This window comes from Monodelphis domestica, chromosome 1 (assembly GCF_027887165.1).
Source record: "Monodelphis domestica isolate mMonDom1 chromosome 1, mMonDom1.pri, whole genome shotgun sequence".
NCBI classification, from domain to species: domain Eukaryota; kingdom Metazoa; phylum Chordata; class Mammalia; order Didelphimorphia; family Didelphidae; genus Monodelphis; species Monodelphis domestica.
The window spans coordinates 23,435,281-23,449,675 of NC_077227.1; the positions used below are offsets into that span (position 1 = coordinate 23,435,281).

At 44.1% G+C, this 14,395-nt stretch overlaps 1 protein-coding gene across 2 annotated transcripts in view; it reads left to right on the top strand.

Annotated features, from left to right (window-relative positions):
- The first annotated feature begins 522 nt into the window (after positions 1-522).
- Positions 523-14,395, top strand: part of ZNF365 (zinc finger protein 365) — a 35,103-nt gene continuing 21,230 nt past the window's right edge. The window contains exons 1-2 of one of the 2 annotated variants that reach the window (XM_001362909.4): positions 523-903; positions 8,738-9,481. In XM_001362909.4, coding sequence (XP_001362946.1) covers positions 8,751-9,481 — 731 coding nt within the window. In that variant the 5' untranslated portion in view covers positions 523-903; positions 8,738-8,750. Of the gene's footprint in view, positions 904-8,688; positions 9,482-14,395 lie in introns of those variants that run through there. The other variant, XM_056795976.1, reaches the window with a different exon arrangement.

Sequence of the window (14,395 nt, forward strand, 5' to 3'; positions counted from 1 at the left end):
GTACACCACTAAGCCCCAAGCCAAGTCACTTGAGGGAGAAGCCCTAAGAACTGCCCCATCAGCTGGACAGGCCTGGAGGAAGAGGCAGAAAGCAGTGGGAGATGGGGAAGACCTGGGGGGCCCTTGGAGGGAAGGGGCACCACACTGTGAGGATGGGGGGGCCTTCGGGCTGACTTTGAAGCTCCCCTAGCCCAGCCCCGACCCCTCCTGTGCCCATCCAACTCCTGTATTCTACCTGGGATGGGGTTGGGGGGTCGACACCCCTTTTTCCTAGGCCTGCTGGCCGGCATGACAGCCCCCAAACTCCTGGGTCGTCCTTGCTCCACTCGGCCGCAGCAATGACAATAGGGTCCGGAGCGCCCTTTGGCTGTCCCCGGGGCCCATTCGGGTGCTGCAAACACTGAGCTCGGCAGTCAGTGCCTCCGCACCTCAGTTCATCTTAAGCATCCTCAGTCCCATACCCCGAAAGTCTGGAAGCTGGACAGCGCCAATCGACCAGTTGACCTCAGCGGGAAGAGTGGGGGGTGGGGGGAAGGGAGAGAGGCCGGTACAGCTACCCGGGAGTCCCCTTCCAGTTGCACCATCCTCCAGTTTCGTCCACCTGCTCAGTCCCCCCCATCCCCCTCCCCGCCTGCTCCTCCCTCCCCACTCCCAACCCCACAGCCCGCTCGCCTCGATCCCCGCCTGCCAGCCCCTGCCGCTGCCGCCGTAGCCACAGCCGCACGCTCCGCCCTGGGCGCCTCTGGGGCCCGCCGCGGGGGGGTGCGGGGAGGGAGGGCGTCAGTGCAGCGGGGTACCGGGCTCAGCCTGATTTACGGCTCTGCTGAAAACCGCTTCGTCCGAGCCTCTGCCCGAGCTCTGGCCATTGCCACCGCCGCCGCAGCAGCAGCAGCAACAAGTCTGGTAAGCTGGTGGCTGCAGGGGCTGCAGAAGCAGCGCATCCTACCTGGGGTGGCGGAACACGGGGTAGCCCTGCACAGCCCGTCTTGCACAGTCCGGCGCATGGCCCAGCCGGCATGACTGGCCCTGCACGGCTGGCCCTGCACAGCCAGCTTTGCATGCACTGTATAGCCCTGGCCTGGCCCTTCTGGAGTGGGGTTCGGTGGGGTGGGGTGGAGAACTGGGAGGCTTGGGGCCAAGGTGGGGACAGAGTGAGGGAGTGAGAGAACTGGGGGCAGGGTGCAACCATAGCTGCAGAAGCGCCGGCAAGGAGCTATTTAGGTTATTCGGGTCCCCTGGGCTCCCAACCCCCAAGAACCTGAGCCCATACTCAGCAGCGCGGAGGAGGGAGGTGGGGATTGGACAGCCAAGCCCGGAGAGAGTCACCGCTGCCTTCTCATCGCCCTTCCTTCCAGCAGCTTTTCCTCCTCCTCCCCCTTCTCTAGCAACCCAGGGAAAATTCGCCATAAAACCTCTGGACTGCTGTTCCCTCCTGCCCCTGGATCCCTGGGTGCACCTCCTGCTTGGAGCAGAACATGTGACGTCTTCTGCTTCCCTTCACCCCCCCTCCCCCCCAGCAAATGCTTCCCCCACATCTCCTTAATTCTGACATCTCCACCAACAGCCCACATCCATTCTACCCGCCCGGTGGACTGGCTGGGGCAGAAGCCTGGTTCTCTCCTTCCCGGTGTGCACCTAGAATCCTGCTTCTCCACCCAGCAGCCCCCAGCCCCCATCATGGATACCTCCATGGATGCCCTCCCTCCGCCCGCCCGCTGGCCCTCTCCTTATCCACCCCCATCAGCAGGAGCCCTCTTCCCCTCTTTCTGGCAGGAGTCCCAGGGAGCCTTTGCATCTTCTCCCAGCCAAGCTGGCCAATAAATGAGTTTGTTACGGGCTTTCCCTCTGGATGCGCAGACGCCAATTGGTCTGAGTGTGACATGCCGGCTGGCTGTCAGAGGCTCCCTTGAACGCCCGAGTGTTTCTGGAACTTGCTCAGGTCGTGCTCCCCAACAGCCATGCTTTTCGAACACGACATCCGTTAGCCACGGCTGCTCATGCATGTTAAATTGGGGATAGAAACCATTTACCTGCTGAATGAGGTTTGGGGTCTAGCAGTCACCTGTCCCTAAGGCGAATATCACTAATTCCCATAAGAAAACAGTAGCTCCTGGTTATAAAGAATTCTGTCGGAGAACTTCCTCTAAAAAACTTTAGGGGGGGGGGGGGCAGCTCAGTAGCTCGGTAGCTCAGTGGATTGAGAGCCAGGCCCATGGGAGGTCCTGGGTTCAAATGTGACCTCAGACACTTGCTTCCCTTACCATTCTTCTGCCTTAGAACCAATACACAGTATTAATTCTAAACTGGCTCAGTGGATTAAGAGCCAGGACTAGACATGGGAGTTACTGGGTTCAAATGTGGCCTCAGACATTTCCTAGCTGTGTGACCCTGGGCAAGTCACTTAACCTCCATTGCCTAGCCTTAAACCAATCCACAATAGGGATTCTAAGACAGAAGTTAAGGGTTTAAAAAACAACAATTGTATACCTCCTTGGAGACTCACATTTTTCAGTTGCCTTCATGACTCCATTCAGGGTTTTGTTGGCAGAGATCCTGGAGTGATTTGTCATTTTCTTAAGCTCATTTTCCAGATGAGGAAACCGAGGCAAACAGGATTAAATAACTTGCCCAGAGTCAAAACAGCTAGAAGAGTCTAGGGCTGGATCTGATCTCAGGAAGTCTTTCTGCTCTATCCACTTAGCCACCTGGCTACCCTAGAGTCATAGCAGGAGCATCTATTTCAAGTTGGAAACATTCCCAGAGGTTATCCAGTTCAGCTGACCCATTTTTGACTTTAGAATAGTGGTTCTCATTTCTATAGAGGTCAGAGGATTGCTCTCAGGGGTCCCTGAAGCTGGATGGTTTAAAGCAAAAGAGATCTTTATTTCTTTCTAACCTTTGGTTTCCTGTATCAGTCAGATGCATTTATTGAAAATGACTACTGTGTGCCAAGAACTCTGTTAAGCCCTGAGGAGTCAAAGAAAAAAAAGGACAGTTCCTGCCCTCAAGGAGCTCCTTGTCTATTTATGGGGGAGACAACATGCAAATAACTATTGAAACAAGAGATATACCCAAGGGATAGCATAGTGTCAGACCTAGGACCTGGGTTCAAATGTGGCCTCAGATACTTCCTAGCTGTGTAACCTGAGCAAGTCACTCAACCCCAGTTACCTTAAGAAGAACAACAGAAATATACTGCCTGAATTGGGAAGGCTTTAGCATTTAACCAGTGTATGGTACAGAACATTTATCCTGGGAAGGGTGTGTAGACTTCCCCAAACTGCCAAAGGGATGCATATCACAAAGAGACCCCCTTCTATTTACTGCAACCCTATTTTTTACAAATGAGGAAACTGAGGCTCCAGCAGATTAAATAACTCCTCCATGGTAATCCAGACCAAGACAAGATTTGAACCCAGATTCTCTGTTTCCAGATACAATGCATTTTTATATACACTTCCATAACATTCAAGGAGTATTTGTTAAGCCCCTTGGATAGTGTAAACACTGGGTTAGGGTACTGCTCTCAAGAAGCTTCTTTTCATTCTCCAGCCAGCATCTTGGGCAGGCTTCCTCTAGTTGCAATAATTCATCAATATCCAATTGAGGGTTCAAATCTGGCCTCAGACACTTCCTAGCTGTGTGACCCTGGGCAAGTCACTTGACCCCCATTGCCTAGCCCGTACCACTCTTCTGCCTTGGAACCAATACACAGTATTGATTCTAGGATGGAAGGTAAGGGTTTAAAAATATATATATATATCTATATATATCCAATTGCCATTTGTTGAATTGAGCAAAGTAGGAGCCCCAACCAAAGGGGGCCTTTAGTAGACACCAGAGGACTCTAGACTTTCGGGGCTATTTCTGGATACCCTTCCAGGTCCACAGAAGAGACTTCTCCTTGTCTTATGTTAGGCAGGACTCTGCCTGGGGCTAGATGGCAGGGTAGGGCATGACCATTCCTTAGTTGTCTCCTTACTTATTCTTATTATTTAAGACTGCTTACAGTTGGGAAAAGACAGCTGAGCTCGCTGTTCTCGGGACCTATTTTGAAAACAAATGTGCTTTCAGTAGACAACTGCCCCCACTTTGGCTGCTTCATTGCTCCAATATTTCCTTAGTTCGTATGTCTGACTATCAGCCAGGATCAGCAAAGTGAGCTGGGACCTTCTGTCTAGTAGGAAGGAGCCCGGGCGGGAAGCAAGAGACGCCGGGGGCTTCTCTTCCCAGCCCTGCCAATGTACCTGGGGCTGGAAGTCAGCCGGCTCAGTGGAATAAAGGATGAACCCCCTCCCTGATCTGGATGAAGGCCATGCCCCAACCAATGCGCCCATTTTCCTGCCAGGATCCTGGGCAGGCTGCCTCCTGTTGAAATAATACAGCAATAATACTGAGTTGACATTTGTGGCATTGAATGAATTATGTGGCCCAACCAAAGGCCTCCTTTCATATGTTTAATCAGAAAGAACTTTGTAAAGCTAGACATGCCATAGAAATGTGAGGGATTATTACCAGTGGCCAGTGCCTCCAAGCCATAAGGAGCCTCTGTCTCTAGGGGACATTGAGGTTGTTGTTCAGTCATTTCAGTTGAGTCTGACTCTTCTTGATCTAACTTGGGGTTTTCTTGGCAAAGATACTAGAGTGGGGGCAGTTAGAGGACTCACTAAGTAGAGAACCAGGTCCTGAGTTCAAATTTAATTTCAGATACTTTTTAGATTAGTGACCCTAGGCAAGTCACTTAATCCCAATGGCTTGGCTCTTATTGCTCTTCTGCCTTGGAACCAACACTTATTGATTTGATTCTTATTGAATTGGATTCTAAGACAGAAGATGAGTTTGCCATTTCCTTCTCCAGCTCATTTTATGGATGAGAAAACCGAGGCCAGCAGGGTTAAGTGACTTGTCCAAGGTCAAAGCTAATAATTGTCTGGGGTCAGATTTGAATTTGGGTCTTCCTGACTCCAAGCCCACATACGCTCCACTGTGCCTCTTAACTTCCCTGTCCTTATAAGGCAGATTGATGATATCTCCTTTATTTTGAAAATGAGTTAACCCTTACCCTCTGCCTTAGTTTAAATTCTTAGAGAAAAGGGAGACAAGGGCAAGGCAATTGAAGTTAAGTGATTTGTCCAGAGTCACATAGCTAGGGAGTAACTGAGGTCACATTTGAACCCAAGTCATCCAAAGAATGGGGTTTTGAAAACTAACCTGTCCTTCCAAACCTCATTATGCAGTAATAATATTTAGAATGTATATGTAACTTCATAGATCTCATTACATTGGATCCTCAAAATATTATGGTATGAGAAGTAGTGGAAAGAGCCAATTTGCAAACCAAGAAGACCTGAGTTCAAATCTTACCTCTGGTGCTGGTTGTGTTACCCTGGGCAAATCCACCTGTCCTCTGGGGAACATTCTAGGAATCTAAGCAGTGCTGACCTACTTGGGTAGAGGGAATTTCCTTCCCTGGGAGTTCCCTATTTCTACCAATGAAATCACACTCCACACACACTTCCTTGCTCAAAATAACCCTGTGACCTAGGTGTTGCTGGTAATTTTTTAAAAGTCTAGACCTGTGATTTCATCCAGGTCAGGAATTCCCTGTGTGTAAGATCTTTCTGTCTTACCTGGAACTTCTCTTCTTTGAGAGCTGGCTGGGGAAACAGAAAGGTTATAACCAGGATGGAGAAGACTTGGGTCTTGGACCTGGTTGATGTGACTCCCAAGTTCTATCCTCTCTCTAAAATGTAGGTATCCATTGAACATGGCAGCCAGGGGGCACAGTGGAGAGGACTCTGAACTTGGAACTGGGAAGAATTCATCTTCATGAGTTCAAATTTAGTCTCAGACACTTTCCAGCTGTGTGACCCTGGGCAAGTCACTTAACCCCATTGTCCTCAGTTTCCTCATCTGTAAAATGAGCTGGAGAAGGAAAGGGCAAATGACTCCAGCACCTTTGCCAAGAAAACCCCAAATGAGGCCAAGAGGAGTCAGAAATGAGGGAACAACAGCAAAATTTATTTAATTTACATTTTTACAAATGAGAAAATTGAAGTCACAGTGGTCTCCTTCCTCAGTGACTCTTCTGGGCTTTCTTCAAATGCCAGCTAAAATCCTACCTTTTATAGGAAGCTGTTCATAGGCCTTCTTCATTCTAGTGCCTTTCCTCAGTTGCTCATTTCCATATTATCCTGTTTGCTGTTGTGTCTCCCATTATATTCTGAGCTCCCCAAGAGCAGGGACCCCATTTCCTTCTTTTTTGTGTTTCTATTCCTTAGCACAGTGCTTAGTAGGTGCTAAGAAATATTTATTATTTAAGTATTTATTAAATAGTTTAATAAATAATTTAACTTAATGGATTATAGTATAATAAATGTATAATTATATTTAAATATAGATAATGTACAAATGTATTTTATATATAAATATAATTTAATTAACCAGATAAATATGAATTATTAAGTATTGTATAAGTATTTCTATAACAAATACTTTTTATTGCCTGATTGACTAGTAAATTGACTCAATATAACTATAAGGAGTGGAGGCAGGATTTGAATTCGAGTCCTCTAATTTTAAGTGCCATGCCCAGTTCCAGTATGCCCCAGCTGTCCCTCTTTCACAGGAGCATTTTTAGCAGCAATAGTTATCATCCCAGGGTAGCTTGCTGCTCTGTTCTGGGTTTTTTTTTTTGCTTTCCAGGATTGTAAATGTACCCCTGCTAGGACTATTTGGGGAATTATCTAAAGAGAGGATGATCTGTGTAGACAATAGCAGAAACCAGTTTGGGAGAGGGATCGAAGACTGATGTTTCTGAAGCTGGATTCCAGTTACAGACATTCATCCATTCTCTGGAGCTGCTGAAATCAAAGTCTTCTGAACCCCAAACTGTGCCTCTAACTTTGTCCCTCTCCGTTTTTTACCCTATATTTATAAAATGGTGGTGGGCAGCTAGGTGGCTCAGTGGATTGAGAGTCAGGCCCAGAGATGGGAGGTCCTGGGTTCAAATTTGACCTCAAATACTATTTCCTAGCTGTGTGACCCTGGGTAAGTCACTTAACCCTCATTGCCTAGCCCTTACCACTCTTCTGCCTTGGAACCAATACATAGTATTGATTCCAAGACAGAAGGTAAGGATTATTATTTTTTTAAAATGGCGTGCATTTGATAATCTAGTGAAGCCCAGAGGGCTCCTTCTTAGAATTCTTTTAAATTAATTTTGTCAAATACATAGGGTCTCAAAGGGAACCAATTCTATTGAAATATCATTATAAAAGTATCATTTTAATCCAGTTTATTGATCCTCAATTAAGAATGGCCAGGCAAGAGGGCAGCTAGATGGTTTGGTGGCTTAAGAGGGTTCCAATGTGGCCTCAGACACTTCCTAGCTGTGTGACCCTGGGCAAGTCACTTAACCTACATGGCAAACCTATGGCACATGTGCCAGAGGGGGCATCAGAGCCCTCTCTGTGAGCACAATGTTGTCCTAGCACATAGTTAACCCGAGTTTGTTACTAGAAAGCCAGAGAGACACAGGGCCAAGCTGCACCCCCCCCTACCCGCCTTCATGGGCACCAGAGGGCATTGCCTCTAAAGGTTTGCCATCATCACTGGCCTAGCCACTACCACTCTTCTGCCTTGGAACCAATTTGATTACAAGATGGAAGGGAAGGCTTTTAAACATTAAAACAAATAAAAACAACCCTACTGAAACCACCAACTTTCAGGCTAGATGATCTCTAAGGTCCACTTGAGCTCTAACATCTTGCATATTTTGTGATATTGATATATATATTATTATAATATGTATGTTTAATATATTTAATATATTTATTTATATAAAATTTCTATATAATATAATATATCATAATGTATAATTATACCCAATATACATTATACTTTATTACATTATACATACTTTATTATATTATGCATACTTTATTATATCATATCTAATACACATTATACTTTATTACATTATACATTATATATGTCATATATAATATACAACATACTTTATCACATTATACATACTTTATTACATTATACATTATTATGTTCTATATCATATCTAATATGCATTATACTTTATTGCATATCATATCTAATATGCATTATACTTTAACATTATACATTATTATGTAATGTTCTATATCATATCTAATATACATTATACTTTATTATATTATGCATACTTTATTATATCATATCTAATATACATTATACATATATTATATGTCATATCTAATATACATTATACTTTATTACATTATACATTATTATATATGTCATATATTATATACAACATACTTTATCACATTATACATTATTATATATTATATACAATATCTAATATGCATTATACCATATTACATTATTATATATCATATCTGATATACATTATACTTTATCACATTATACATACTTTGTCACATCATAAGTTATTATGTACTATTCTATATCCTATCTAATATACATTATACATGATATAGGGTAGATAGATTATTTAATTTCAATATAACTGAGTATAATTGATAATGAAGTAGTCGGTATTTTAATAGACTATACCCTATATAATAAATATATGATTTCTAGAACTAGTTCATTGATTCGGTGCATGTTGAGCATTAGGTAAGTCTTCGAGTCACAAACGCTTCTTGCTGTTGCCCGATGGGATTGCAGACTGACTCCATGTGGCCGTCCTCTTTGCTGTCTCTCCTCGCCCTTCTTCCAGGATCTTCAGAGTAATGCAACAGAAGGCTTTTGAGGACAATCGATACCCCTGGCAAGAGTCCTTCGACAATGTTGCAGTGTGCCTGCCCTTCCGCTGCCCCCGGTGCGGGGATCACAGCCGCTTTCGAAGCTTGTCTTCCCTGAGGGCCCATCTCGAGTTCAGCCACAGTTACGAAGAGAGGAGCCTCGTGACAAAATGCAGCCTTTTTTCTCCCCTCAAAGACCCAGACCTGATCACTTCCTCGGAGCCCCTGAAGCAGGGGAAACTGGGGAGCGGCGGCCGAGCGGTCAAGCAGAAGGCGAACTATGTGAACTTGTGCCACCTGTCCCGGGAGAACCTGCGGGAGAGGAAGTCCCTCCAGCTGGTGGCGGAGAGACCGGTGTCCTTCGTGCCCATCTACACCTCCATAGACTCCTTAGGGGGCCCAAGGTCCAGCCCTGGGCTGCCCACCACGGATGCCAAAGCTTCCTTTGAGGCCCACGTGAGGGAAAAGTTCAATCGGATGGTCGAGGCGGTGGATAAGACCATCGAGAAGAGGATTGACAAGTTGACCAAAGAGCTCACGCAAAAGACGGCGGAACTTTTGGAGGTGCGGGCGGCCTTTGTGCAGCTGACGCAGAAAAAGCAAGAAGTTCAGAGGCGCGAGAGAGCCTTGAACCGGCAGGTGGATGTGGCCGTCGAGATGATTGCTGTGCTGCGGCAGCGGCTCACCGAGTCCGAGGAAGAGCTTCTCCGGAAGGAAGAGTGAGTAGTGAGAGTGTGGGGACAGACGGGAGGGGGAGGGAGTCAGTGAAAGAGGGAGAAGGGAAGGGGGACCGGCATCTAGGGAGCACCATCTTCGCTCTGGATGATATACGGGTGAATTACCAGGAAATTTGATTTTTAAGTTCTTGTGGACTTAATGAAAGAGCTAGGGATAAGCCCTTTGACGTCACTCAATCTCCATCAGAGATGGGTGGCTCAGGGGATTGAGAGCCAGGCTTCGGGTTTTAAATTCTAGTAGTTTAAATTCCAAGAGTTTTTAATTCTAAGAGTCCTGGGTTCAAATCTGTTCTCAGATATTTCTCAGCTGGGTGATCCTGGGCAAGTCACTTAATGTTATTTGCCTCAGTTTCCTCATTTGTAAAATGAGCTGGAGAAGGAAATAAGAAACCACTCTAGTATCTTGACCAAAACTCAAAATGGGGTCACCAAGACTCAGATGTGACTGAAATGAATGAATGACAGGCTGAATTCTCCCTGGGGAGGCAGAGAGAAAATGAAAAAGAACTTCTGGCTTCCGAGAGTCGCCAGTCTGCTAGGGAGAGAATCAGCATAGAGAGCTTTAAGGTTTGCAGCCTTGATTTCTTGTGTGTGTATCTCTGTTTATATACATCTACACACACTCTCATATTTCTGTATATACATGTTTATAGGTATCTATCCATGTAAATGGGTATATATATATATATATATATATATACATAATATATCAATATATCAAGTTTGGAGAATGAAAGGGAAGCCAACTTGTCTAGATGAAGGAGGAAAAGAGGAATTATTCCCAGAAAGCAAGGCTGGAGTCAAACGGAGGAAGACTGCAAGTGTCTTCCTGTAGGAAAAAGTAACTTCCAGTTTTAAAATGTAAGGATGGCCAATGGCATTGTCATCTTTGAAATATAATGGCAAGGAGGCAGCGAGGTGGTTCAGTGGATAGAGAGTCAGACACAGAGATAGGAGATCCTGGATTCAAATCTGACCTCAGATATTTCCTAGCTGTGTGACCCTGGGTCAGTCACTTTATTCCCCATTGCCTAGCCCCACTGCTCTTCTGCCTTAGAACCAATACATAATATTGATTCTAAGACAAAAGGGAAAGGTTTAAAAAAATGCAATGGCAAAGGAACCCACTTTGTGGTTTTTTTATTTTTTTAAAAAGAGTTTTCTGGAAAGGAAACAGCCCTCTGGACAGATTCAACTCCAACTTCAAAGACAATAGGAGATAGAGTAGAAGATGGATGTGGGGCAAGCAATACAAAATTTGTTTCCAATGAACTTTTTAAAAGGAAGTTGGCGTGGTGTCAGGACCCCATGAGGCAGCCCCAGAGGCAGAGTGATAGGGATGGTGTGAATTAAAAGGAGCAGAATTGTTTGTATGTTGCTAAAGGCTGATAGCACCTTTGAAACTATTGCCCTGTGACAAAAGCCCGATTGCACCACTCTAGTTATAGTTCTGTGAAAGATACTGGATTTGTCCAACAAAGAATTTCAAGTTTAATTATGAATTCACAGTTAATATTCCCATCAGGCAGAAACAAGTCAAGTCAAGCCAGTCGGTATTTATTAAGTGCTTAATATGTGACAGGCACTGTGCCAAATTCTGTAGTTGCCAAGAAAGGCAAAAAATGCTCATCGCCCTTAAGGAACTTACCTTTAAATGGAGGAGATGAATGGCAGGTAAATAACTTAGTATAAATAACTTGCATTCTACTAGATTGAAGTTAATCCCATCAGGAAACACACTAGCAGCCCAGGAGGAGGAGTTTAGAGAAATGTCTCCTGAAATAAAGTAGAATTTGAACTAAGGACACACCTTGAAGAACTACATTTTCAAATAATTTGAGACAATTAATTTTTACTGCCAGTCTAAGGGGGGAGTAGGACGCTGGAAATTAATTTTATTTTTTTTCTGTCAACTTGTCCCTTTTATATTTTTCTCCTCAACATCTTACATCTAAATTTAACTCAGTTCAGTTTTCCTAATGGTTATTAAATTTCTGATGTCTCCAGAATTTTGGGTCAGATAGACACCAGGAGGAAATTTGTTGCTCACTTGTTTCAGTTGTGTCCAACTCTAAGGCAGAAGAGCAGTAAGGGGTAGGCAATTGGGGTTAAGTGACTTACCCAGGGTCAAACAGCTAGGAAGGGTCTGAGGCCAGATTTGAACTCAGGTGCTCCAGACTCCAGGCCTGGTGCTCTAGCCACTGTGCTCCCTAGATGCCCCTGTTTTTGCCCTTTTACTAAGAGCACATCAGCATGCATATTTTCCCCCCAGTCCTTTCAACTTTTGTCAGCTTTGCTCATCATAGAAGTAGGAGAGAGAACCTCAGAATGGCTCTAAGGTGCATTTCTCTAAATAGAAGTGGTTTGGGAGCATTTTTTTTTCACATGACGATTGATATCTTCAATTTCTTCCTTTTAAAACTGCTCACTCTTATCCTTTGACCATTTACCAATTGGGGAATGACAGTCTGATAAATTCAAATTAATTCCTTATATATTTTGCCAATATAGACAGGTAGGCACTGGGCTTGGAATCAGGAAAACTCTTCTTCCTGAATTCAAATCCAGCTTTGGACACTCACTAGCCATGAGACTGGACAAGTTACTTAACTGTTTGCCTCAGTTTCTTCATCTGTAAAGTGAACTGGAGAAGGTAATGGCAAAGACTCCAGTATCTTTACCAGGAAAGCCCCAAATGAGGTCACAAAGAGTCAGACAGGACTGAAATGACTCGACAACAACAAATTTTGGAAGTAAAATCTTCAAGTTTTCTACCAAAGATTTCCACCCCCATAACATGACTTCCCCTTCTAATTTTAGCTTCATCACTTTTGTTTGTGAAAAAAATGCACTTTTATTTAATGAAAGCAGGCTTTTAATCTTCCGTGATGCCATGCTTGGTCACAAACGCTTTGCCTATCCATCAGTCTGAAAGTAATTTTCTTCCCCGATCCTCTAATCTATTTGTGCTGTCACCTTTGATATCAAAGTCATATATCCTTTTGGGGCCAATCCTAGTAGATTGTGTGAGATGTTTGTCTAAACCTGATTTCTGCCAGGCTGTTTTCTTGTTTTCCCAGCAGTTTTTTGGTAAACAACAAGTCTTTGCCCAGTAGGTGGAGTCTTTGGGTTTATCAGAAACCAGGTTGCTAAATATATTTGTAAATAGATGTGCCTCTTATCTGTTCTGCTGTTCGATGGATCAACCTTTCTATTTCTTCCCCAGTGTTAATGTTGTTTTGTTGTTACAGTCCTGTCTGACTCTCCATGATCATTTTCTTGGCAAAGATACTAGAGTGATTTGCCATTTCTTTCTCCAGCTTATTTGACAGATGTGGAAACTGAGGCCAACAAGCTTAAGTGACTTGTCCAAGGTCACGCACCTAGGAAGTATCTGAGGCTGGCACTCCTTACTGCCCATTCTTTCCCACTACCAAATCATTTTGATGATTCTTCTCTTGTAGCAAACTTTGATAGCTGGTACTCCCCTGGGTGCCCTCTTTTAGAAGGGACATTGGTAAGCTAGTGGAATAATTGGATTGATTCTGTGTCTTTTTTTATTTGATCCTTCTTACAGTTAATTGATTTTGTCCTGTAACTGCCTACGTTGTGATTCTGTATCTTTGAACTTAGTTCAGAAATTCAGCTGGCCTGTAATGAGTTACATTTAGAAACCCAGTTCTCCGGCTAATCACTGTTCTATTCTTGTCTTGAGGAAATCTGTTATCCTTGAGGGCTACAGATGGACACCAAGGAGTCTCGTCTGGTATCTTCTTACCACCAAGCTATCCTTCAAAAGTATCTGGTTCATTATCTAAAGAAATCCAGCCAATTATCTCTCACCTTGCAGGTGGACTCAACCCATGAACACTTCTTAGTCAGAGTAGGAAAGTATGGGGTTGTTGCTGGTCCATCATTCCCAATTTTCAACCAATCATATTGTCTCCCACGCCTTAGCTCTGTAATCAATTAGGTTGATTTCACCATTCATGATGTCAAGCTCTTGTAACCAGTCATAGCTTGTCCCTTGGAACTGTGTGCCTCGGTTGGTCTTATTTTGATTATAATATTAGAAACTGTTCAGAAGACAAGCAGGACGATGTGGGACTTTGAGTTCAAGCCATTAGTTACAGGAACTCCCAATGTTTAGCCTGGAACATAATAATAGCATCTCATCCACTTGGGTGAGAGCGGGTCTTCCCATTTTCTGTCTTTGTATTCCCCATGCCTAGTATGGAGCCTGACCCAACTTGGGCACTGAAGGAATGAATGAATGATAAAAGTAGACTTGGGAGGGGGCATATGATAGCTGTCTTCAAGTATTTGACATTATCTTATGTGGAAAAGAAATTAGACTTGTACTATTTGAAACCTAAGACCAGAACTAGATCCAGTGGGAGAAATTTGCAAAGAAAACATCCTTCCCATTTGAGTGGACCAGAGGAGGACTAATCTGCTTTGGGAGCCCCCATCAGATTACTTCAAGGACAGATTGAATTAGTCCTTGTTGACTTCAATATGGAAGGGATTCTTTTTTTTAACCCTTTATCTTCTGTCTTAAAATCAATTTGCGTATTGGTCCCAAGGCAGAAGAGCCCTGACCTTCACTTATTTTTATTTTATTTTTAAACCCTTACTTTCCATCTTAGAATCAATGCTGAGTGTTATTTCTAAGGCACAAGAGCAGTAAGGGCCAGGCAATTGAGATTAAGTGATTTGCCCAGGGTCATACAACTAGGAAGTGTCTGAAGCCACATTTGAACTCAGGAGTTCATCCCCTGAGCCACATGGCTGCCCTTTTAAATAAAGTCATCTAATCTGACCCTCTCATTTCACTGATGGGGAAAATGATTCTCAAAGATTTTTTAACCCTTACCTTCTGTCTTAGATTCAATG